We start from the raw sequence: 25,540 nt of genomic DNA, 5'->3' as shown, positions 1-25,540 counted from the left end.
AAATTAATATAGTTATGAATATATATCAAAATTTATATATATATATATTAAATACATATTAAATGGGTGTTAATTTTTTTATTTTTTTAATACATAAGTACTTTTTTATATTATTAATATGTTAAGTTTATTAAATTGTAAATGATAGATAGTTTATAGTTATTTATTATTTTAATCATTTTTATATACATTCTTGTTAGTTATATTTGTTCGTATATATCTATGTTAATTATATCTATTTATATATATTTGTGCTATTTATTTTTATTCATATCATATTTAAACAGATTAATTATATATATATTAATTGTATCATGTCATATATAATGCGTATAATAAATATATCGTATTCATGTTTAAAATTTAAATATATTTTATAATTTATGTCATGTTTATATTTTAATAATTCATATAATTGTACGTATCAAATATGAACCGAGATATTGTACGGAAATACCAATTGTCATGAGAAAATATCTTATTATTTTTTTAATAATATCATTCAGGTTGGCCAGCAAGTAAAATTATCAGAGATATGGAATTTTGCACAGCCAAACTTCTAGTAATTGCAAATTGATAACTCCATGAAGAGACAGAGCCGCTGTGTGTGTCTCTCTCCCTGTCAAATTTTTCAGCACTCAATTGCTGACAGTTTGCTCACTAAACAATTCAACTGCTCAATTTCAGCTTGAGTATGATCTTCTAAGCTGTGGCCTCAATTTGATTTATGCCAACCCAAAAAAGATTGACTAGCAACAATTAGGTTAAACGAAAGTTCTGGTTTTGAGTAAAAGCTGCACTATTGGAAAAAATATCTTTTCATAAAGTTGCCTTGAACAATTCATGTGCCATATATTTTTCATACTGGTTAGGATGAAATGCTTATTTATAGCAGAATATTTTTAGGGGATTTTTAAGTTAGAGTCTGATTTATTGGATGAGGAAGTCATTACCTCTGTTTTTATTTTTTTTGTTTCCTTTGACAAGACATTGCCTTCAGAGTTAAGATGCACAAAGAAAATCATTTTCTTTTTTTGCCATTTTATGCATTAAGAAAACAATGATAAACAATATTCAAACGTTTAGTTCACTATTATTGGCTAAAAAAACATTTAGTTTACTAATTGGCACATGATAGTAAGATTTTAATTTGTATCTTATTGCACAATGACATTGGCCACCTTTATTAAAATACGAATTACGCAAAATTAATATTCGATTTTTAACATTTATAATTTCTTGTATTTAATCTCTCAAGCTTTAACTTAGATCTTATAATTTATATTGTATAAAATATTAAAATTCATGTATTTATATTATATTTTATATAAAAATTATATGTCACGATTCGTATCGATATAAAAAAATAAATTTTATTAAATTTATATATAATTATTATAAAAATTTTAAATTAAATTATTTTTATATCGTGTCATATTTTAAATTATTAGATCTATTTTAACTCTTTTTTTATTTTAAATTACAACTGCTATGAAAGGTTGTCAAAAGTCCAATCCATTAACATATGGATCTAATCCTAGTGCAGTTCATTGGTTGGGCTCAGGTTAGGGGCCGAGGGTAAAAGTGAAAATTCAGATCCAACCCACCCAACGATTATGTCGGTCGTAGTTCGGATATTATTTGTCGGCATGTCGTGTGCCAAACTGGCAACTGCCAACTGGTCGCTACAAATTCAAAGTTTAGACAATAAAAATGAAAACTAACGGCAGCAATTCAAACCATCAAAAAAAGAACAAACTCTAGAAAATTCCTTCACGATTTTGACCCCTCCCAAGATATTAGCTTTTCCTACTTCATCAAAACATTTTCCATTTCTCTTCCCCTTTGTCTGATCCAAACATACATAAATCATGAGCCAGCCCCTGCACGATCCCAACAAAATCCCCGAAACCAAACAGTCAACAACATCCTCTGAGTCAACTCCACCGGCAACCCAATCTTCTGATTATGCTCCGTACCCGAAATTAGACCCCAAGGACCTCAATCCTCCATCTGAGAATTGGAGCAACGTTTCCATGGGTTCTCAATCGCAGCCCAATCCGGGCCCAGCACCGATGTCTAGCAGCGCTGCTACCACCATGCCGGCTGAGTCCAATCCTTACGTTTCTCCCGCTCCAGTTCAATCATCTTCCGTCAAGAGTAACCCACTCCCAACAACTCCGCTTGCTTCAATTTATACTAAATTCGGTTTTTGAATATCTTTTGAATTCTATTTAAATTTAAGCCCTTTTTCTGAGCAGATACGATGGAATCAGTGAAAGATGTGTTGGGGAAATGGGGAAAGAAAGCGGCGGAGGATACTAAGAAGGCAAAAGAGATAGCTGGGAACATGTGGCAACACTGTAATTATTTCTCTCGTTTTATAATTACTCTTTTATACCCTGCTACTTTTTGCCAACTTTATTCATCTGTACTAGATAAAGACTATGACTTATGAATTTTAGTACTTATTTTAGGGTTTTCTCAGTACATAATGTCAATTAGATGGATTATATGATATGAAGTTTGATAAGTAAGTTTGTTATTTTTGTTGCAACAGTGAAAACTGGGCCGAGTTTTGCTGATGCTGCTGTAGGAAGAATTGCACAGGGTACGAAAGTACTTGCAGAAGGTGGTTATGAGAAGATCTTTCGAGCAACATTTGAGACTGTTCCTGAGGAACAGCTTCTGAAGACATATGCGTGCTACTTGTCCACCTCGGCTGGTCCTGTTATGGGAGTTTTATATTTGTCAACCCAAAAGCTTGCTTTTTGTAGTGACAATCCACTGTCTTACCAAGTTGGTGATCAGACACAATGGAGCCTTTATAAGGTATACCGGCTTGTATTATGCGTTGCTTTGCTTCAAATTGTTGCATCTGCAGCTAAGGGTTAGGGTCAAGTTGAGTGTAGACTGATGCTTAATAATTAACAATGAAGTTAGTGCTGCTTTTTTATGCTAATAATAGAAAATTTTTAGACTTTCCATTCTTTAGCAGTTTCATACATTGTTAAAAGACATGAATCATGAATTTATCGTTCCTTTCTTGTTACATTTTTTGAAAATATTGTATGCTCAATACTTGATGGTTCTATTATCTATATGTGGATTAGTGGAGCACTTAAAGTTGACAATCTGGATGCTTTATTACATAAAAGTTGTACTTTAAATAACCTAGATTATTTTTGCATCAGCGGTTATGACTTTACTTATCCCTGTTATTTGCTAAAGTTCCCTTTGTTTCATGAGGTCTTCACCAACTTGTTAGATTTGTTCTCTGGCATGCTTCAGTGTCTTTAGTGCTTGTTTCTAGTTAATACTTTTGTAGTTGATGCTATGTTTACTTGAACGTATTACAAAGGAGAAGTTGGTAATGAAAATTATTGGCGGTAGGAACCTTAATTGGCTATGTAAAGGTAGAATATTGTGTATGAGATGGATCAGGACATCCGTAAATAGATCATCACATTCTCACCTCTGCTAAATTTAATTGCTCGAATGACTCTAAAGAATCCAGTCAAAGCCATCCTATAATAGTTGACCTAAGACTATTCAAATGAGATGTAAAATCAAGTGATTTTTCCTAATTAGTTCTTGTGCCCCATGTTAGTAGGAATATATGATAATGGTTCTGCTTGATTGCATCCTTGTCAACATGCACCAATAAAAAATCTAGGATATAGTGTTTTTCCCTTGTTGGATTTATCTGGATCTATGTGTTTGTGTGTCTAGTCAGGTGGCTATTTTCTTATTATGCAGATCTGTGGTTGTTTGTTCTTATAAGTATACTTGTCTATCCATCATTATTTATCTTTATTTAAATTGGTTCTAATGGTTATTAATGTGATTTGGTGTAATCTCTCCACTCATACTTGTAGGTGGTTATTCCGTTACATCAGCTCAGAGCAGTGAACCCATCAGCTAGCAAAGCCAACCCAGCTGAGAAATACATCCAGATTATATCAGTTGACAACCATGAATTTTGGTTCATGGGCTTTGTACACTATGACAGTGCTGTTAAAAATCTTCAACAAGCATTGCAGCCGCATAGCTCATGATATAGCTCATGATATGATCTTATCAAACTCTCTACCATGTTCCAAAAAGGTACTTTGAATCACTAAATTGATGTAAATAAAATATCTTGAGCCAGATTTGTAACAGTTGAAATATCATAGACATGTTTTGTATTGCATTTGTTTGGAGTCACTGTGATATTCCTTTGTTTCTTGAACTCATGAATTGTTGTTGGACATGTTTGAGTTGTCAATATGGAATCAGATTGTTAAATGGTTTGCACTAGAAGTGTTCATTTATACTTTTTTTCTTTTTTTAAGTGAAAAGGGTTGATTCTGGCAAAGGTTATTGTGAATTTGAGAAACAACGAAACTATTTATTCTTCTTTACTTGAGTATACTTTGCAATTTTCCTTCTTTCTCTTCGCTTTTGTTTCTTATCGGGTCTTTTTCCGTTAAGCCCGATTTTAGTTTGTCTTTGTAAGTCACTGTGCAGCAACGTAGCTTTTTTATGGTTGCCTTTGCTCGTAAACCCAGGATGCCTAATCTATATGAATTTTCGAATTCCTCTACAACTTGTAACGGAAAACGATAACTTTAGCCTTCTTTTGACAAAAAAATCGCATCTTATATATTTTTTATGACAGAAATGGCATTTAAAAATAAAAAAAATTTACAAATGTTAGACTTGAGCCCAAAACCTCCGGCCTCGTTGGTTTGTTGGTCTGGCTACTTTGTTTTGGGTTCCTTTCATTATGTAATTTGGTGGAATAAAGTTTGGGTTTTTATGTTCGTCTCCTGTTCGAGGTTTCGGTTTCGATCCATCATCCACCACTCAAATCTTCTTTCTCCGTCGTTTGAACAACTTGTCTTGTTACTGTTGGAAAGCAACGACACTGCAACATTGGGTATCTAAGAAACTTGCAAGACAAATAGACAAATACAAGAGTCATCAGCAAAGTCATCAGATTTAGAGCTTGGAGGCTACGATCTCCAACATTGATCTGAAACCAATTTCTCACACCTGCTATGATCGTGTACCATTTCCACACCAAGCAAGCCCCTGCTGCCAAAGTTACCAGCTTGGTTTGGGGGCCAAGAAAGGTTAAACCTCGCTGTTTGAACTGGTAATCCACACACCTATATTGAGTCGGAAATACATGACCCTCAGCTGAAATAGAACTTGCAAAAAAAAAAAAAAGGTGTAATGTATCCTGCAATGGTAATGAAAAAATCATTATTATCATAAACAAAAGATTATTATGATCATTATTGACTCCCATTTTTTGCAACAATACATTATCACCAAGGGTCCAGTTTCTTGATAAGCTCGGAGTAGGCGTTTTTGTTGGTCCCAAGGTGTTTTAACCAACAGATCCAGTAGTAGGTCCAAAACCTGGCTCAGGAGTGGAAGTTGTGGCCAAGCCAGTTTCTCTGTCTTCATCTTATCTAAGAGACGGAACATACGCCAAATTTATAAGATGACACTTGTTTTACATTCATATCATGGGCCATATTGCCATCAGCTGCCCAGGCCAAAATTAGGAAAAGTAATTTGATCGGTATTCGATGAGTTTAACTCATTCGAGTTTTTAGAGTGATTTTTTTTTTAAATTGAATATAAAGTGGATCAGATAAAAAAAGTTAGAGTCAAATTGAAGTCGAATTTTAGATAAATTTGATTTGATATATAAATTTTTTTTAATTAATTAATTATATATATTTATTTAATTTTATATTTATATTAAAAAATAATATTTTATTAATTTTAGATCAAATACAATTTTATGTAATGTCAGATTAAGTTCAGATATGAAAAAAAATAAAAAAATTAAATTGAGTTGAATCAGATTTAAGGTAATCAAAAATCCACCATAATCTGATTCGTTGTCATCCATAGCAAGATCATGGTTTATCACTCTTTAGCTACTCTTTCCAAAAGAATGTATTCCAAATTTAAATTTTAGTTTGTCGTTTTTTCTTTTTAATTTTGGTGATATGCAGAAAGAGAAATGGAAAAGGAAATTCAGGCCAAAGTGGTGAAAGTGAAATGTTGAAGTTTTGAACTCAATATAATTCATTGTTACACAAAGAAAGGGGGAAATTGGTAATTAAAAGTATCTGATAATTATTCTTTAAAGATTTGTTGGTTTTGTGGTTGATTTGTCTTCCTAACAATTGAATAATTCATTGAGAAAATGGAATGGAGAGGTTGAAGGGTTGGAGTTGATTAATAAGGGGATGAAGGTAGGCATGTTACCATGTCAGCACCAAAGAATAAAGATGAGATTGCGATATATATGGTCCTTACCTCCCCAAATATAGACATGTTTGTCTTTCTTTTGGCTTCCTTCTTCCTCCAAACATGATTCCCATAATGTTGTTTAATATACTAATTTTAATAATAAAATTGAAAACACCCCATAAAAATGATTGTTTCTTGAACAAAAAAAATCCAAAAAAATAAAAAAAAATGAAAATAAAAACACCCTTTCTCTCTCTCTCTCTCTCTCTCTCTCTCTCTCTCTCTAAATCAAACCTTTCATATTGTCATTTTTTTCATGAATTTACTGCACCTTAAGCTTCAAACAAGTTAACCTAAGATTTTCCCCTTTGAGACTGAGACAAGAACAGCATAGATGTCATGTCAGTGCAATTAATATTGTTCCCGGTTTCTGTTTGAAGAGAGAGAGAGCCCACGTGTTCCTTACTGGGGATAATGACAACCCAAAAGCAGCCGAAAGACAACTTGAGAACCAAAGCTCTTTGAAACTCTTATTTCCGACAGCTGAAACTCTCCGCCATGCCATTGCTCTTTATCTGACTTTCCCCAACATCATACATATTGAGTTTCTTCCACACGCACACACACACAAATACATATATATATATATATATATATATATCAAACTCTTTCTAGTCTAACGACAATTTTTTTTTTATTTTAGATTTACATGTTTAATCATGGTTGTTAAGGAATTATAATGACTGATTTATTAACAAATTAATTGTAAAAGTGGGGAATTTGCATATTTTTAAAAGAATTAATGTAGGTAAATTACAAGGTGTTTTAACATCCCATCCACGGGCCTTGGGTCAGAAGAAGTCTAAATTATGTCTGCAACACTGTAATAAAACTGGCAAAGTACTGTGTGCTTTCACTGCCATGATAATAACCACTCCAAAATTTAATTTGTTCTCTGTTAAACTTTTTTATTTCATTACCAGAAAAGACAAAGAAATATGAGACTCGAGAGAAAAAAAAAAAGGGAAAAGAAGTGTTCTTTTGTGTGATGCCTATCTCATTTCTAAACCTCATTTGGCAACTTTTTTTCCCTGTGATTTTGAGGATTGTTCAGCTAGAAGAATTGTCTAGAGTACTTGCAAAATGGAATTTGAAAAAACTTAATGCAACTGAGAGAGAGTAAAGCATATATTAAAAGCTTAAGCGGTTATAGACGAAAGAAAGGAGAAGGTGACAGATGTAATTCAAGACAAAGAAAATATTGCAGCTTTGCATGCCGAACACGTTTTAATTCGACTTGGAATTACTCTCCAATCTCCATCCTTTGACGATGATCGTGATCACATGATGATAAATTAGAAAACCCTGAGTTCTTCAGCTTTTTTTTTTTTTTTTTGTTTCCTTATCTCCTCGGTCAAACAGTAAGCAATTGAATGTAGCAGCAGCTAGCTACTCCCAAACTGAGAGAGCAGTTTTGATCACAGAAAGGAAAAGGATGGATCATTGAAAATCATGAGAATTTCTAATGTGCTTAAAAAACTCATAAAATAAAAAGAAAACTCATTTAGTGAGCAATGGCTCATTAGCAACCAACAATGTACTCATCAGAAACTTCAGGTCATCATAATCCTAGACTGAGCACTGATAATAGTAACTGGACCTACATAAAAATCAAAATCAGATTGAAAGAAAAAAAAAAGGTGAGAACCCTAGTTCAATCCCCACTAAATTCACATCATGATTTTCTCCTTTCCCATTATCACATGCTTCTTTCATGTTTTCCTTCTTCTTCCCAAGTAACAACGTTGAAGCTTTTTTTCTTTTCTCTCGTTTTTATTGAAAATTATTAGGGTTTCTTACCAAGAGTGTGTTTGTTATTGTGCATCCAGACCTTAAGCACATGCCCTTTCGCTCCAGTTTTTTCAAAAAATTGCTCACAGCAGCTTCATCATGCTTCTGAGTCCCCCACCCGATCCTTCCAGCGAAACCCAGCATTTTATCTTTCTGTTCGGGTGTAAATTTTGTTCTAAACCTCTTCTTTAATCCTCCACTGCCACCACGTCCACCACCACTGCTACTAGGATTCGAAACATCTTCATCTTCTTTGGTGTAACCACCAGCATTACCGCCCCAACCCGCAGCAGCCTCTGATGCTGCTGGCAAGGCCAATGGCCTGTGCTGTGCAGGTGGCGTCAGGTAAAGATACCCAGCTATGGCGGCTCCCTATAGTAGGGCGAGAATTGGGGGTGGTGCAGCAGGTGATGAGGGTTATAAATGCTACTTTCTCCGTCATTCCTTACGGTGAAAGTTTCTGTGGCAGTTACACGAGGCACATTTCAAGGCGTCAAGGGTCCCTTCATCACCGGCAGCAATGAACTCGCCGCAGCCATCCACCGCGTGGCCTCCAATACTTACGGCATGGTTCTTGAGACACTCACGGTACCTTTTCTTAGACCCCACTTTTCTTGGTGCTGCTGAGGCCGCATCTTCAGCGCCGCTGGCAGATCCCATTTTCGTCCGAGCTGCCGATGATTTGCCAAATGAACCGTGGCCTGGTGGAACAGCCATACCCAGTTCTTCCTCTTCGTCTTCATGTTCATCAACATCGATTTTTTAAAAAATGCCCTCTCTTTAATTTGTTTCTCTTTTTTTTTTTTTTTTTTGTTTTCCTGACCTTGTTTCGTTGATAGGGAAGATCTACATGGTCGGGTTAATTCAGCAGATCCAGCATCAATAATTAAAAGAAGTGAGTTTAAATGAATAAAACGAATGGTTTTGATTGAGAGTAAAATTTCTTGTTTTAGCTGAGAAGCGAAGATAAGAGAAGGGAAGAGAGTGTGGCCATGAATTCCCTGGCCTGCAAGAAAAAGGGTGTCTTACTCGAAAGCCTTTCATGTGCTTTTTCTTCTTTTTTTTTGCATATTGTTTGGACAGTAAATTTCAAATTTCACCTCTTTTTCATTGTCTTTTTTCTTTTATATCACTCTCTTTCCTGCTCTTTTGTTGAAGTTTTTGGGGTTGTTTAACTGCACAAAACTGTTAAATTTAAAAAAAAAATTGATTTAATAAAAATTCTAATAAAAATTCAAACTGAAAACTTATAGAATGTAAAAAAAATTATTAAAAAATTATTTATAATTTAAATTTAATTGATACTTATTTAATTACAAAAATTTTGCCAATATTTTTATTAAAAATATTTATTTAAAAATATATCAAAATTTATTAAATTTTTTCAAAATTTACATTCTTGAGATTTTTTTAATGATAAAAATTTTGTTAACAATTTTACTAAAAATATTTATTTAAAAAATATATCAAAATATTTTTAAATTTTTTCAAATTTTACATACTTAATTTATGTAATAAGACATTTAATTTATTAATTTTTATTTAATTATTTTTAATAAAAAATTCATTAACTTTATATAAAAAATTTCATCTAAATTTTTTCCATGCTTAGCTAGGCCCGAAACTCTTGTCTATCTTCCCTTTTCTATTTTTATCAAGAGATGTGGAGTGGCAAAAGTAAAAAAAAAAAAAATTGTCAGAGTAAATTACAAAAGTAATTGGAAGCAAAGAGATGTAGTCAGGATGTAATGTCATGGATCTAAGAAGAGTCTTGAATCTCACATCGAACATAATAGGAGGGTTACTAGGGTATATAAGGGTTTACATCACTTCCGTCTTGTGAGACGCCTTTTGTAGGATAAAATCGTGAGGTCAGAGGGTCAGAGCGAATAATACCTCACAAAAGTGTGAACCGTGACAAAAAGACTGATCTGGGACTCGGAAGGGTGAATGCTTATGTCCCAGAGCCGCTGTGAACCGTGATAAAAAGACTGATCTGTAACGTCGAAAGGGTAAATGCTCATATCCCAGAACCGTGCGAATTCGAAGCTTAAGTTTCGACCCATAACAGTAACCTATTGGATGTGTTAAAAATAAAAATTAACCCGAAGGGTCGAAAGGGAGAAATTGTGTTTGGAACATGGGACAAGATTTTCTTGGTTACATAAATTATGCTCCCCTTTTCCAAGCGAATGAATGAAAGTAAAGAAACTCTTTCTAAAACTCAACCAAAACTCCACAAAAAAAAGTTTTCTAAATTTATCATTTTATTATTATCTTTGATTTGTCTTGATCTTTCCAAACAACTCTTTCCATCCAATGCTAGCTCACTATTAGACATTGTTAAAGGTTTTTTTTTTTTTTTTTGGGTGCTTTTAAAGGAAGGAACACATCTAATCATAAATATTCCTTGTTTTATGTTTATGGATTTCAATAATAGTTAATGTTCAAGGTGAAAAAATGTTCATTCTTAAAATTATTTGATAATGCAATGAAAAAATAATTTTATCGACCATCCAAATGAAAAATAAAAAATTTTTATGTAATTTATTTATTTGTTATTTTATATAGTATGATATGCAAATGGATTTTTTTAGTTACCATCTCTAATGTTTATCATGATGACACCTTGGTTGAGATGAACATATGATTTTTATTCTTATAATTGTTGACAAGAGCTTATAATTTTAATTTAATAATTTAGCATATGTGTTTGAGATTTTATGCTATATTACATTATTAATTATTATACACTTAAAACTGTATGTAGTACTCTATAAAATATTCATAATTAGTTTATACATAAGGGGGTCCCCAAACTTTTAATCATGTTTAAGCTATATTTAAAAATAAGAGAGGAGAGAAAGATTACTAGAAATAATGTTGAAGGAAAAATTAGTTAATGCTTAATATAAAATTATAGGTAAGATTGAGAGCTAGAAAAGCATGAAACTATAAATCAACGCTCCAATTATGTCAAAATACGATAAACTTAAGGGTAGTTTTTGTATCAAATTTGGTATTGTGTAATATTAATTATTTTTGTTGGTTTTGATGAATTTTGGTAGAATAGCTTATTTTGGCCGATATATAGATACAAAATATGTTTTGTAATTTTTAATTTATCTTTTATTATTTGATTATTTTTAACTTAATAAAAATAAAATTAATGAATAAAATAACCTTTGAAAGTTAGATTTTTCTTTTTTTTTTTTTATTGCAACTTGTTTTCTTTTATGTCTTATTTTTGTAAATGAAAATTTATAACTATTTCAATCTCTTTAAAGAAAATAAATGTGTTCCCTCTTTAAAGTTTAATAATCTTAAAATTAAAATTAATTTTTTTTCATCTTTTTATTTTTATCTTAATATATTTTTACATAAAAAAGAAAATTACTTCTTCAAATATTATATAATCAAATTAAGTATTTAAAAATATAATTATAAATTGACAATATTATTTTTTATACTTTTAAACTTATTTATTTAGTTTTTGAAGATATTATATATTTATTTTACATATTATTATATATAAATTCATATATATTTATAAATATATTTATATTAAATCAAAAATTTTAAAATATTATATGAAAATAATTGATAACAACATATATATATATATATATATATATATATATTGAAGAAAACTGAAATATTGTGCTGCACGTATTAACAACTCTCAACATGACATAGACATGGTGAAGGTCTGACCTTGGTTAATACTTTATAGTTTCATGGTTTTTGGCAGCTTTTCTTTTTCTCCCTTTAAATGAAAACCCCTCTCTCCTCTCCTCACCCTACTGCTCTGGTGCAAAGATTGCAGAACCCTAAAAGATGTTGCATATTAACCCTGAAGGTAGCATATCAAATATCATAATCAAGGAAGAACTAAAGCTTAGCATTGAAGTTGAATATCTGAATATCTCCAAACTAGTAAACTGTACAGCTTAATCCTTTTTTTTTTCACCATTGAAGATTGATGAACTCATCAGTTGGTTTGAAAGCCACATCCTTGAAGCAAGATGTATCGCAGCATGACTTGACAAAAATAATTGCTAAACTCAATAGTCAATATATAAGTTAACATGTAGGTGACATTGAAGGAACTTTTTTTGGGTTTCAATTTCTGATTATGATCAATGATAAAAAATAAAAAAGTAAGTAGTATTGTTTATTGTTTATATTGCTCTGATGAACACTAGTGTTTTCATGTCATTTGGGATTTGGCAATGAGAAAATCCTGCCCTAAAAGCTTCGGCTCTAACAATATCTAACCACTGCCCGCCACCCATTGGGGCCACTAGTGTCACTATCTGCATCTGCATTTTAACTTTTCAACCACCAAACAATTCCGAACAAAGAAATTTTCACCATCGCATGCATGCCTCTTAAGCTCTCAACCACCTTTGATAACCTTGCCCACAATTAGGTGATAAAGGACCAATTGTTGGAGAGAAAAAGAGTTACATTAGGTCAGTGGAAGTAAATAAACTAAAATTGTTCAAGAGTGGAATTGAACTGTTCGAAGCCTTTAACTTTTAGCCCAAGACAGCCCTTGGAACACCACATGGAAAGGAAAGGCCGTCCATGGCTATCCAATGACCAATTGTAGCATCCGACCCATTAGATGGAAGCTGTTCTGTTGAGTCTCATTTAAGGGGAATTTATCCACACATAGAAAGAACTAGAAAAAGAAAACCCATGGATGATCATCATTTGTTAACATCAAACTGACATGACATAGAAAACAAGCTTATCTTTGGAATAAAGTGAATCACGTATGTCTAATTAGCCAGGCAAGTCGGACATGCTATTACAAAGAGAATGAACAACCAAATGCAACAAAAATACCCAGATACATCCATAAAACTTTAATAACAGTCTCTACGGAAAGGAACGTTTTCATTGATAGCATCCACGGAAGATCAAACAGAATCAAGGAGACAATACCAATCACTGCATTAAAAGTTTTGGAACTTTGCTAAAATTAGACACAGTCCCAAACATAAATCAAATAGTAAACAATCTCAGCCACCAGTAGTAATTAATGACAAGAAACTCGTAAACATTTGTTGCAACTGATGACCGGCCCTTAAGGACTTTCCTCTCAGTTCCACTCTGCTAATCTGATGACAAATTTCTTACAAGTTAACAATACCCACAATTCTCTAAGCAAAAGTATTGGCTTTGAACTCTTACTTTTTGTGATTAAGATTCAGTTAATAATGAACGATGTAGCAAGTTTAAAAACAGAAATCTCTTAATCAGAACCTCCAGAACAATTAATTTAATACCCAACAAAATTTTAAAAAAAAAATCTATGCAAGACTAGTCTTTAGAGCTCCGAGTTTATTTGGTGCCTCTGTATGAATGAATAGCCATTAGAGCTTTTCGTTTGAAGCTTATCAGACCAGTCTTTCAGGGGTTTTAGTATGCATTTTAGCAAAGACTATTGCTGATGGAGCTATAGATGTCCAGATAGCAACATGATTTTGCTAAAATTTTGAGGGTTTTAAAGAAATAGAATAATTAGCAAATAGTAAATAGTTTCATTCTTAAAATAATTGCAGATATAAGTAAACAATTACAAACAGAATGCAACAGAAACGAATCATATTATAAACTACACAACAAATATATAGAAATAACAAATATATAGAAATAATTCAATTCTTCCACAACATTAAATTGGATGTTTGACTAACTTCAATTTCTGAACGAAAACAATCTTAAGTTTCACTTGGATGATGGTGAAAAGCAATTTTTACCGTGGCTAATGAAAATCTCTTCTCATCGCTCATTCAATATTTAGCATTAATCAACAATACTCTTCCAGGATAACGAGTTGTAAGTTGATGGATTCCAGGGCTCACTTCTTTGCAGCAAGAACCCAAAAAATACACCGCCCCTGCCTGCAAAACCGCCATAATAATGAACAATGTAGCAAATTTAGAGACATAAATCTCATTTAAAAATCAAAAGAAACAATGATATAAAATGTATATACCCTTTTGGAGTTTGGACAGTTTCCTTCCTTCTGTATGTCAAAATCCATTATCAGACAACATTAAATCTTTGTCTTCGAAATATCTAAACCAAACACAAGGGTTTTTCTGACATCTTTCTTTCGGATTGCTCGTCATTAAAACTGATAACCAGCTTTGAGATGTCGAATTCATTCGAATTCCTTCTTTTCCCAATTTCGAATAGGTATTTTTTGCTGCTTTGATTCATTAGTCTCGGACTTTGCAGAACTCCCATAGACCTCGACTTGATCAGCTTGACCACTGGCATTTTCACTGTTACTTCAGGCTTTTTTCTTACCAATGCCACTTGGTCACCGTCCAAATCAATCTCTGTGGGCTCCATCTTCATCATCATTGCTGCCTCCCCAATCGAATCAATCGATTTAGATCTCACCACACGATCACCATTCACTTCACTATCGTGATCTACGCTCGTCACACTCGATACTTTTCGGCTATTTCTTCTACTTCCACACCTCGAACTCGTTACCACCTCCTCGCTCCCCTCAAACACCTGGTTCTTAACCAACGGGCTATCCAAACGTTCCATGCACGGCCTTAGGTTACTCCAAACAGGTCCGGAATGAATTCTTTTCCTCACCACCTTCAAAAATTCCACTACCTCCCCCATTCCGGGCCGTTTCTCCGCCGTTGATCTCACGCACCTAGCCGCCAACATTGCCAAACTCCTGATCACCTCCTTATCCATTGGCGGCCCGACACCATCGTCGCAAACAGCGGCGAAATATCCTCCCTTGATCAAAGGAATCGCCCAGTCAACGACGGACGGCGGACTATAATTCAAGTCAATGGCATGCCTTCCGCTAATAATCTCCAATAGCAAAATGCCGTAACTGAAAACATCACTTTTGGTGCTGACGTCACTTGGAGCCAAATAACCTGGGTCAAGATAACCTAACGTTCCGGCCGGTGGCGTGCACTTAACCCGTACATCCTCCATGTGTCCTCTTAATGCAAGCCCGAAATCACCCAACCTCGCATTCCATTTCTGATCAATCAAAACATTTGACGATTTAATATCCCTATGAATCACCGGCGGGTTAGCCGAATGTAAAGCCTGAACCGCTTTTGCAACCTGTAAAGCGAACCGAACACGCCTGGACCAACCTGGCGCTGTAGAAGGAGAAGAATGTAAAAGATCGTATAAAGAACCGTTTGGCATATATTCCACGACGATTAATTTATTCTTACAAAGGGTATCGGAACAGTAACCAATGAGATTGACCAGACGAGGATGATGAACTCGGGAGAGAATCTCAATCTCATTGTCCGCGGGACTGTTACAGTTTGTTGTCGTTTTTTTAACAGCTGCGATTAACTTACCGTTATCCAGGACGGCTTTGTAGACAGAACCGTGACTGCCTTTGCCGAGGAAGCTGTCGGAAGAGAAATCTTTGGTCGCGGAAAGGAGATCAGCGTAAAGAAACTGTCTGATCTCAACGTGGTTTTTGGTTTTCCTGGGCTTGTTTTTCTTGGATTTTCTTCCAGGATAATAATCCCAGTTGTAAGGATCACAAATGCCAACGGCTGACTCTGCATTGCAAGAGAAGTAACCCATGAGGAGGATGGAAATGAAAAAAAAAAAAAAAAAAAAGCTCGTTTCTCTCTTTCTTTCTTTGGTTTTTCTCAGGTGGGTTCCAGGAGAGAAGTGGAAAGTGGCGTCGTATGGTGTGTTTCCCACAGAACGTCAATTGCTAAGGCCATCAAAGAAGGAAGGGGGTGGCTCCAAAGTGTTTTAAAGTGTGTAACCATTTACAGCTTTCGAGATTCGAACGCCATCAAAGCTTGAAATTTTTGAAAAAATTTTATTATTTATTTTATTAATTGATTATTACTGATTTTCGGCTCGGCCATGCAAAAGTGGGAGACTTTGAGAGGAATTTCTCGGGAGAAGGTTTAAAGATGTGGGGTAAGGTGGTTTTTTTTATTCCCAATTTTCCTTATTTTTTAAGAATTTTCAAACCTTATCTTATCAGTTGAATAACGCTACACCCACTACTAGTATTTAATCATCTTCTTATACAAACAAAACTTTTTTTATTATTTAAAAAAAATTTTTAATTTGGTTTAATATAATTTTTATTACTTTCAAAAAACTTATAAAAATTTATTTTATAATTTTTTTAGTTCGAATTCAAACAATTAAAAATTTTCTATTTTATATACATCCACCTTTCTTTATCATTTAAACCAATCATTCAAAAGTGTACAAAGGAAAATTCAAAATATTATTAGGGGTGACATTTGAAACTTTTCAAGGCAATTAGAGGTTGTTCTTTTGAGACTTTGTTTTGTTTTAATGTCTCTTTGACTGCTAGCTATCATTCTTTTTTTTTTTTTTTACTGCAAGTGCTATCATTCTAAACGCGAATAATCTCATTAGACATTTGGTGATTGATACGACTTTTCTTTTGCCGTTTTGTGCTCGTTTGATAGCATTTTAAGGCTGGCGAAATGACTGGATGACTCACGAATCTCTTGTCAATAATATTCATTTCTGTTTGTATAAATATCTCCTTATAATTGTAGTATTAACTGAGAATAGTGAAAATGAAGTTTTTTTTTTTTTTATTTAAAATATAATTTCATTAATTTATATAATCATTTTAAAAAATAATATACGAAATTTAAATTATAATACTTACAATTTTTTTATTTTAAACAAAAAATTTTTTATAAAAAAGATTTTTTGGTTATTTTTTTATATTTATTGAAATTTGATAAAAGTAAAGGATTAATTAACGGTGAATATCTTTTTCTTCCTTTGATTAAGGGTTAAATATTAATTTAGAAAATATGACCATGGCTTAGGTAAAGTTGATCAAGAATTTCAAACCCAATTCATGAAAATTTCCTCGGATTTTTCTTAATTAAAGTCAAAATGCTGGTGCTCCATATGCCGGTGAATACTAATATAAATCTTTTTATATTCTATTCTTGCAAATGAAGATAGATTGTTATCTCTCACCACTGCTAGTACTTATTCGAAAAAAAAGTATTCTATAAATGATTTTTAAGTCACGGCTGATGTATATTTATTTGAATTTATGTGCACACATATGTATAATTTAATGTAACACATCACCTTCATTAACATTAGAAGTTATTGTACATTACCATTTTTTGGTTTTGGGTTCACATATTTTCATACTTTTTTTTTTCTTTTTACATTAATCAAATGAAAACGACGTACAATTGCTTAGAATACAGGTTTCGTAAAATCATTTTTCAATGTATGAAGTGGACAATTAAGAATAAAGGTTTCCAATCAAATGAGCTTGTACTTTTAATGTTATTGTTTTGCTACAATTGGTTGGTTCATTAACCTCAACCACTCAAGTTTTTTTTTTTTTTTTCAAATATAAGATGGGCATGATCATGGGAGAATGAAAAGAAATTTTGGTTCAAAATCAATTATTTTTATATTTTTTAAAAAATTTTTCAATGATCAAATCAAAGAGTTGAAGACAATGCTTAATATTCGAGTATCATAATTTCTAATAATAGTTTTTAAAATATAAGAATTTTTTTATTAAATGAGTGAAAAACTGCTGATTTGTCTCTTAATATATGTATTGGAACAACATACTATAAAAATACTTACCTCATAATCGAAAGAAAAGCAAAGGTAATTATAAGGTCTTGGTTTGGCTCAATCAAAATGACCAACCTACTAGATTAAGATTTTATTTGGATGAACGATAAGATAAGTTTTGATGAGATTAAAAATAATAATAATAATTATTATAACTATGATTGAAAAAAAATTATTATAATTACAATTGAAAAAAATTTTATTAAATGAATCTCATTAAAATTGATATTTAAATTCAATTAATAATACAATAAATTCATTTGTATCATACAAAAAATACGATGAAATCTAAACTTAGCTTAAAACTAAGTGATAAGCCCATCTATAACGTGAATTATGAACTCAAATCCCACCCTTTAATTATAGTTAATGATAATATATATATTTGTTCACCTTTAATCTAATATTTCTTTGATGACCCTTCTTTTGAGTTTGATTAAAGAGAGGTGATCAGATTCATATGCTAATGGCAGACAGATCATAACAAGAAATATTTTTTTAGAATATATTTAGATTTTAATTAATTATTTAAAATAGACAATAATATTCATTGAAATACTAAAAGACCAGCCCACACTTGCCACTCATCATTTCACTGCTTCAATAATTTGTTTATATAGATGCGTCGTGCTTTGTTTAAAAAAAAGAAAAGGATGAATCCTTTGAATAAAAAGAATGAATCGAACTCAAAGGTTAAACTCAATGTAATTATTTTTATAAAATAAAATTTAATATTTATATTTAAATTATGACATTTTTTGTGAAAAATAATCAACAATGGTACGGAGGGAGAGATAGATGGAGGAAAGTATAGAATATTAAGCCAAAATTTCCTAATAAAAAGTGTGGGTGTTGGCCCATAAGGCCATAACCATAACTCGTTTTGGCATTTGTATTGAAAAAGATATTGATAATTTGGTTGGGGGATCAGATGAGCAAAGCAAACATGCATCACCTGCCAGCCTAAAGTAGAAAGAATGCTCTGTAATGGAAGTAGGCTTTCATGATGAATATATAATTAGCCTGCCTCAACTCTCGTGGTTGGAGGGTCGGTCTTATCCAAGTTTCTTGCTTTTAGTTTTGGGCCTTCACATTGATTCTTATAGATTGTCAACCCAACCACTCTTTTTTTGTTTTCATTTTGCACAGCAGGGTGGAGAAATGGGGATTTGTTGGATCTTATATATATATATATATATATATATATATATGTTAGGAGGAAATTATGTTTTTACTATGGTCCAAAAAAAAAAAAGAATAACATGAAAAATGAAAATGAAAATATCATTACTAATAACCATATGATTTATAGATAAAATATTGAATTTTTAGCTGTTGTTAAAATTTAAAATTTAATAATTTTAAGTATAAAAAAAATGAAAACATCCTATTCCAGTTTATGAAGCTAGCATTACGTTTTAATTGGTCCATAAATAGAAAATAGAGGCAAATATAGCTTATATAGGTGGGAAGTGAATTTGTAGGAAGATAGTTATTGTGTTTGATAATGTTCTAATTGTTTAACTAAACATTATAAATTTTTTATTTAATGATTAGTGTACGTTATTTTTACTTAAAAAAGTATTTTGATTTAAATTCAAAATTTAAAATTTAATTTATTTATGTTGATATTCAGTAAGCATAAAATTTAAATCTTAGCATATATTTTTGTTCAACTTTCTTTATGAAAAAAAAAAGCTTTACACGTTATACATTAGCAGGCTAACCCAACCCAACCCACCTCACCAACTCCATGGCCCTAATTAAGATGGGAGGTTAGTTCTCTACTTAATATTCATGCAAGTATATATAATATATAGTCCCCCACAAATTCCTTCTTTTCTTTTTATCTTCCCTCACCCAAAAGCACCTAACTTTTGAGAATCATAGGAGAGCAGGTAGTTAGTAATTTATAATTCCCTTTTTCTTGGACTAAACATATTCGTTCTTTGTTGTATTAGCTCATTCCAAATTAATGTGTCTACCTTCAAACTGAAGCATCATCTATCCAATCAGAACTTGGTGAATGATAATAGAATAATGAGGGTGGATCATCTAACCTTAGTACTCAAGATGTAGATTCAACCTAGAACTAATATATTGTTTTACTCCTCTTTTCAAGTCAATCTTTTTGTCTTCATGCTCTCTTCTTGTAATAAAATGGTATATTTCATGTAAAATTCGTATAATTCAAATAAAATTTATGACGAAATATAGATTCAACATATAAGATTGACCAACCTCTTTATGTCTTATCAAATATCAATCTTCGAACACCATAAACAATGATCCAATCTAAATCGATAAATAAATAAAACTTTTTTCGTTACAAATTGAAATAATTTATGTAGTTACATATATAAAACCCACAAAGGCTTGACTTATAATAATAATAATAATTATTATTATTATTATTATTATTATTATTATTATTTTGGATGAGGCTTGATATTGAATTAAGATAGTTGAGTTGATATATTCTCTTCATCTTTATCCTTTCTTAATTAATGGGATTAAAAATCTGAAAGCATACATTTGAAATTATTCGTACACTTGTTAAGATTTTTTCATTTGTGACAATAGCTAAAAAAAAAGAAGTCGGATTCTAATGCGTGTGTGGCAAGAACTAGAAGATATGATCAACCACAGATTTTAGTAGGTATAAGTCAACAACCCATTGTCCAAGCTTTAAATGAACAGAGAAAAAAAATGACAAACTATTAGTGTTTAAAAGAAAATTCAAGAAAAAAAACTTCTAACAGTAAATTAGTAGTTTTTTTTACAACTAGCTTTTACATGTGCTTTCTTCCAAAGAATATGGAACATTTCCACATAAAAAAATCTGATTTTTTTTTTTCAAAAATACTCCGACCGCAATGCAATCTGTAATCTGTGATATTTAAGGCCTAGGATTTGACCTACACAAATCTGGTCAGGAATAGTAGCGTTTTTTTTCTTCGTATAGCTAGCTTATACATCACTGGAAAAGCATAGCCAGGTAATTGTCACCCGGCAAATTCCATTGCATATTGAAGGAACTTAATTTCCGCTAATGACTGTTAAGTCTTAACTATGCATTATAAACATGAACGATGGAAAATGGTATCCATGATTTCTATTATTCGAAGACTTTCTTCCAAATCACACTGATTTTATCTGTTTGGAACGAGGGAAAATAAAACATGTAGTTGTAGTAGTAGCAGTAAAAGTAATAAATAAAACGACGATAGCTAGTTAATTTACTTCCACACCTCACTTTGGGTTCCGTTCATTGAATCCAACTATGTATTTGTCTATTTTTTGGGGGGACCAAAAAATTCTCCACAAGAAATCAAAACCGTAACCATCTGCTGTAGGTTCATTTTCAGATAAGCATTTGAGTTTTTATTTTTTATTTTTTTTAACTTGAAACCTCATCCAAAAGTTTGTATCTTCTTACCTTGTTTCTGAACACATGCCTTGTAATGAGCCCACTGTTTGATATCTCTTCTGACTTTTTTCTCCTGAGCTTTTCTTCTAAACGAGCGTTCGTTATGATTCTTTTTCGCGTCGTACCTGGCGATAATTTCTCCGGTGACTTTGGTTTCTTGATGGGGTTCTTCATCAGTTGCAGCTTTACATTGGTAGTATGTCTTTGGCTGCCTTTTAAGCCAGCTCCATGGTTATTATCGCCCTTTTTCTTGTTCTTATTATCATCTTCGTTGTTGTCTTTACATGATGCTGAAAAATTCTGAGACTTTTCATTTGAATCCTCGTTTTGATTCAAACACCAATTACAAACTTTACAAGACTCGGCTTTTGGATACAGACTGCTACAGTATCTGCAAAAAACCCATGATGATCTTGATCATCTATCCCAAGAAAGAAAACACAAGTAAATTTTTTCAAAAAAGAAAAACTAATTCTTGATCAACAAGAACAAAACCCCAGAATGAAAAACAAAGGAAACTTGAGTGGGGATTTAAATTTTTACCTGTGTTGAGATCTGAATTGGCAAACTTTGCATTGAAAAAGCTCCTGAGTTAGGCCAGAATCGCCACACATGCAACACTCGAGGATGCCGCTTGATTGCTGTGACGGTATTGGTACAATCTCTTCGTTATTTGCTGTCATGTTTTTTGCTTCATATGTGAGAGAGAAAAGATGATTTTAAGGGGCAACACAGACGGCCACACAAGAAAATTAGAAAACCATGTTTCAATGGAGTTTTACTGCAATAATACATTAATGAATGTTGGATATCATTTTCGGTGTGTGAACATATAAATATATATAATATATATAATATAATATATAACTATATATGTCAATTTTCAGTGCTTGTTTTTGTCCCCAGAATAGAATGCATGGTTGAGATTTGAGGATTGGCTTTTCGGGTGTGAGATGTAGTAGCTGATAGCAACATTCTTTTCTATCAAGTCCTTTGGAAAATTTGTTTTGCCCCAAAATTAATGCCAAGAAAGTCATCATCAAAGAAAGGTAGATGAAAGAAAAAGAAGTTTCTTTTAGGGAAATAAACAAATAAAATATAGGCCATACATACGTATATATGTATATTGTAGTAGATTCTACCAAGGCTGCCAACTTTATTACAGGTCAAGAGTGATAGTAAATTCTTTGCCACATCACGAAACAAATCACAAAAATGAAATAAATAAACCTAAATCATTTCAAGACAAAAGAAAAAGAAAAGTTTGGGTCTTGTGGTATTTAGGCAAAGAATCAAAGGAGGGTAGTAAACAAACATGGGATATGGACACAGCTAATTCGATTTTTGGGAATCAAATTAGATATTAAAACATGTCTTTTGCAATTGGTGATTGTTAATTTTTGTCAAATGACATGGCAGGGAGTGTGCTTTTGCTTCATTTCCATCGATTAAGGAAAGTATTTAAAAATGGTGTAGGACATTGTAACTGGTCGATACTCTCGAATGAAGGGAGGCTTTTTTTTTTTTTTTTTTGTTATAAAGAATAGTAGTATTGCATGATTGTTTTGTTAATATAAATTTGGAGTTGCTTTTTGGGACATGTCACATGTCACATGACATATATATATATATATATATAGATCCATTATATTATAATCTCATATTTTTACATGAAAGTTTGATTAATTTCAATTATAGGACTTGCGATATAACTGATAAAGTAATGTTATTCAAGATTTGGCTCATAAAAAAATTTGTTATCATAAATTAGTAAGATTCATGTTATTCATGATCATGAATGGACCTGATGAATCCTAAATATTAGTAATTGGAAACCAATTCAACATGATTTACAATATATACTAAGAAAGTTCCCATATAGTAATATTTATTGTAAAAGATTTGCTTAACAAAATGATCATATCAGTATACCAGTAACAGTCACACATTTTAATTCAATTTCTCTAAAAATGAGATTTAAGATTTACAAATTAAAAAAATATATATTACCAATAAATTGTTAATTCAATCATACTAAAATCTACTTCAAAATTAAATCTCATGAACTTTGACATGAAAATCAGAAAAAGGCAGATTGGAAAAACTGAAGAAGAATATGGAATATCCCCTAGGTGAAGTCAAGTGCGTTTTGCCTGAATAAGTACAAACAACATTTGTCAGACATTCACGTGCTGCACGTGTCAACACGTGCTTCTAGATGTTTCAGATTTTTTTTTTCCAAGAAAACCTTTTGATTTTCCCTTTTAGTCTTGGAAATTTCTTCCTGTCTTTTACGACTTTCGAAAGCTGATCAGCGGCAGCACTAATCCAACTAAATTAAAATTACAAATGATACATTAATATTAGTAAGTTATTTAAATTTAAATTCGATTCGATTATTATTAAGTTAGTTTTAACTCGAATAATTTAATTTATCGATCGAATCGAATAAAAATATTTTTATATCCGATTTGAATAATTTATAATCTAATCAAATTTTTATATTTAAATATATTTTTATTATTTTAATTAATAAAATATTTTAAATTCAAATTTGAGTTCAAGCATAAATAATCAAATTTTTATTGAATATACGAATCGAATTTATTTTTATATATTAATCGAATTTAATTAAACGAGTTCGAATAATTCGTATTCGATTACAAACTTAAAAAATAAAATTCAATTAAATTTGAGTTAAATATCAAACTTTAAATTATAAGTTGAGTTCAAATTCAAACTTATCACTATATCAACTCGATTCGATTGCATCTTTAAACCCAACGCCGAGAAGTATTATATCGAAAAATAAAGCCTTCTATCATGCGTGGATTTGAATAACTTATTGTCGTACAATTGGTCTCAATGTCCCTTTCAATTGAAGGGAAAAGAATCAAGAGGTTTGCAGATCCTAAAATATTCAGATTATTTTACTGTATTAACAAAATAAAAATATTTTTTAATTACGACTATAAATTATTTTATTCAAATAATTCATTATCATATCCAATTTTACCGTTAACATTAAATTTATATTAAAACATATATTTTTGTCATTAAATTAAATTAAATTTCATCATCATTATTATTTTTAATTTTATTAAAATTAATTTTATATTACATTCAAATAAATTTTATACTGTATTAAACCGTTTAGAAAGAAATTTAAAACCTAAAAGCAAAACAAAACACAATTTTTTGATCATACCGGTTGAAGATTCCGGTAAAGAACCCCTAATTTTAAACCGTTTTAGCCGGCATTACAAGTTAACAACTGGAATATACTTACGAAGGTAAGACTATAAAGAACTGACAAGACAACAAATTTCGATTGAACAACGTAAATTTCAGGTCAAAGTCACAAGCCCATTACATATCACCGGAAAGCAGATGATTAAATTATAACACATGCATGGTCACTTGCCTTCGATTATAAGTAAATGGCTGTTAAAATATCGAACGCATCCATCCACCCGTGCACCTCTAACCAGCGCTAAAGGAAAGGAGAGTTTCCGACGTGAGTGTAAAGGTATGTAATTTTTTACAAATATGAATATATTTGATTTTTTTTATTTATTAAATTTAATAACTAATTTTAAATAATATTTTAATATTCATTTAATAGACAAACTAAACACAAACATAAATATATTTAATTTGTTTATGTTTATGAATAAACTTATTTAACATTCATGAATAAATTTAATAAATATTTAAGTTTTTATTTTATCTAAGATTATTATTTTATGATTATTTTATGACCTATTTTATTTTTATAGGTTTTAAGTCCTAAATTGGTTTACAAGATCAATTTTTTAATTATTTATGTTTATTTATATATTAGTGAACATATTTTATTTAATATTCATGAAAAAATTTATTTAATTTAGATGAATTAATACCAAACCGATTTCAAATATTTTAATATTTAAATACACTGAATTTGAATATAGTATAAAAGTTTCTTATGAAACACGAAGTGATCTCGAACACTCCTATAAATAACAAACGAATTTCGAATATAATAATATTCATTCAAACTTTGTTAGTTTACCCTCGTAATTTCTAAGTGGATTCTCAAATTCTTTTTGATTGAAGAAGTCATGGCACAGATTCTATTCAAAACTGTTGCAAGAGAAGACACTGAACCGCCAGCCAAATGAATGATTCAGCAAATGAGATCCAAGACTGAAAACAAGATGGCATCAGTGCAACAGGAATGAAGATGAAAACAAGATAAGCTCACTCATTTACCAATAATAAAAAAGAAAAGAAAGGAAAACAAATAGACATTTGCAAATTGAACTGTTACTTCACTATGGAAAATCTCTTAAGAAACCCAAACAACCCAAA

The 25,540-nt window shown here is 31.4% G+C and overlaps 3 protein-coding genes and 1 pseudogene across 8 annotated transcripts; 1 reads left to right on the top strand and 3 right to left on the bottom strand.

The window, feature by feature from the left end:
• The first annotated feature begins 1,669 nt into the window (after positions 1-1,669).
• Positions 1,670-4,305, top strand: LOC111315548 (FH interacting protein 1). Its single transcript, XM_022917370.2, has 4 exons — positions 1,670-2,160; positions 2,262-2,363; positions 2,561-2,832; positions 3,879-4,305. The coding sequence occupies exons 1-4, from the start codon at positions 1,872-1,874 to the stop codon at positions 4,056-4,058; spliced, it is 843 nt and encodes a 280-aa protein (XP_022773105.2). The 5' UTR covers positions 1,670-1,871; the 3' UTR covers positions 4,059-4,305.
• A 3,377-nt stretch (positions 4,306-7,682) lies between these two features.
• On the bottom strand, positions 7,683-9,228 carry LOC111315117 (zinc-finger homeodomain protein 2-like; annotated as a pseudogene).
• A 4,413-nt stretch (positions 9,229-13,641) lies between these two features.
• LOC111314925 (serine/threonine-protein kinase-like protein At3g51990) lies at positions 13,642-16,015 on the bottom strand. 4 transcript variants are annotated; one of them, XM_089749417.1, is made up of 3 exons: positions 15,354-16,014; positions 14,123-15,269; positions 13,642-14,027 (listed from the first exon to the last, which is right to left on the bottom strand). In XM_089749417.1, exons 1-2 carry the CDS (start codon positions 15,718-15,720, stop codon positions 14,206-14,208), a joined length of 1,431 nt encoding a protein of 476 aa, XP_089605543.1. In that variant the 5' UTR covers positions 15,721-16,014; the 3' UTR covers positions 13,642-14,027; positions 14,123-14,205. The 4 variants fall into 4 exon arrangements, with proteins under 4 accessions (XP_089605543.1, XP_022772281.1, XP_089605544.1 ...); XM_022916546.2 differs by having other exon boundaries at positions 14,123-15,275; positions 15,486-16,013; XM_089749418.1 differs by having other exon boundaries at positions 15,486-16,013.
• Positions 16,016-20,850: 4,835 nt separating this feature from the next.
• On the bottom strand, positions 20,851-22,009 carry LOC111314924 (uncharacterized). Of its 3 annotated transcripts, none has more exons than XM_022916543.2 (3): positions 21,731-22,009; positions 21,197-21,578; positions 20,851-21,107 (listed from the first exon to the last, which is right to left on the bottom strand). In XM_022916543.2, the coding sequence occupies exons 1-3, from the start codon at positions 21,868-21,870 to the stop codon at positions 21,051-21,053; spliced, it is 579 nt and encodes a 192-aa protein (XP_022772278.2). In that variant the 5' UTR covers positions 21,871-22,009; the 3' UTR covers positions 20,851-21,050. The 3 variants fall into 3 exon arrangements, with proteins under 3 accessions (XP_022772278.2, XP_022772279.2, XP_089605628.1); XM_022916544.2 differs by having other exon boundaries at positions 20,851-21,104; XM_089749502.1 differs by having other exon boundaries at positions 20,851-21,578; positions 21,731-22,007.
• Positions 22,010-25,540: the final 3,531 nt, after the last annotated feature.

This window comes from Durio zibethinus, chromosome 20 (assembly GCF_047325235.1).
Source record: "Durio zibethinus cultivar Kanyao isolate XHJ-2024 chromosome 20, ASM4732523v1, whole genome shotgun sequence".
Taxonomy (NCBI): domain Eukaryota; kingdom Viridiplantae; phylum Streptophyta; class Magnoliopsida; order Malvales; family Malvaceae; genus Durio; species Durio zibethinus.
This window is presented reverse-complemented; position numbering and strand designations above follow the sequence as displayed.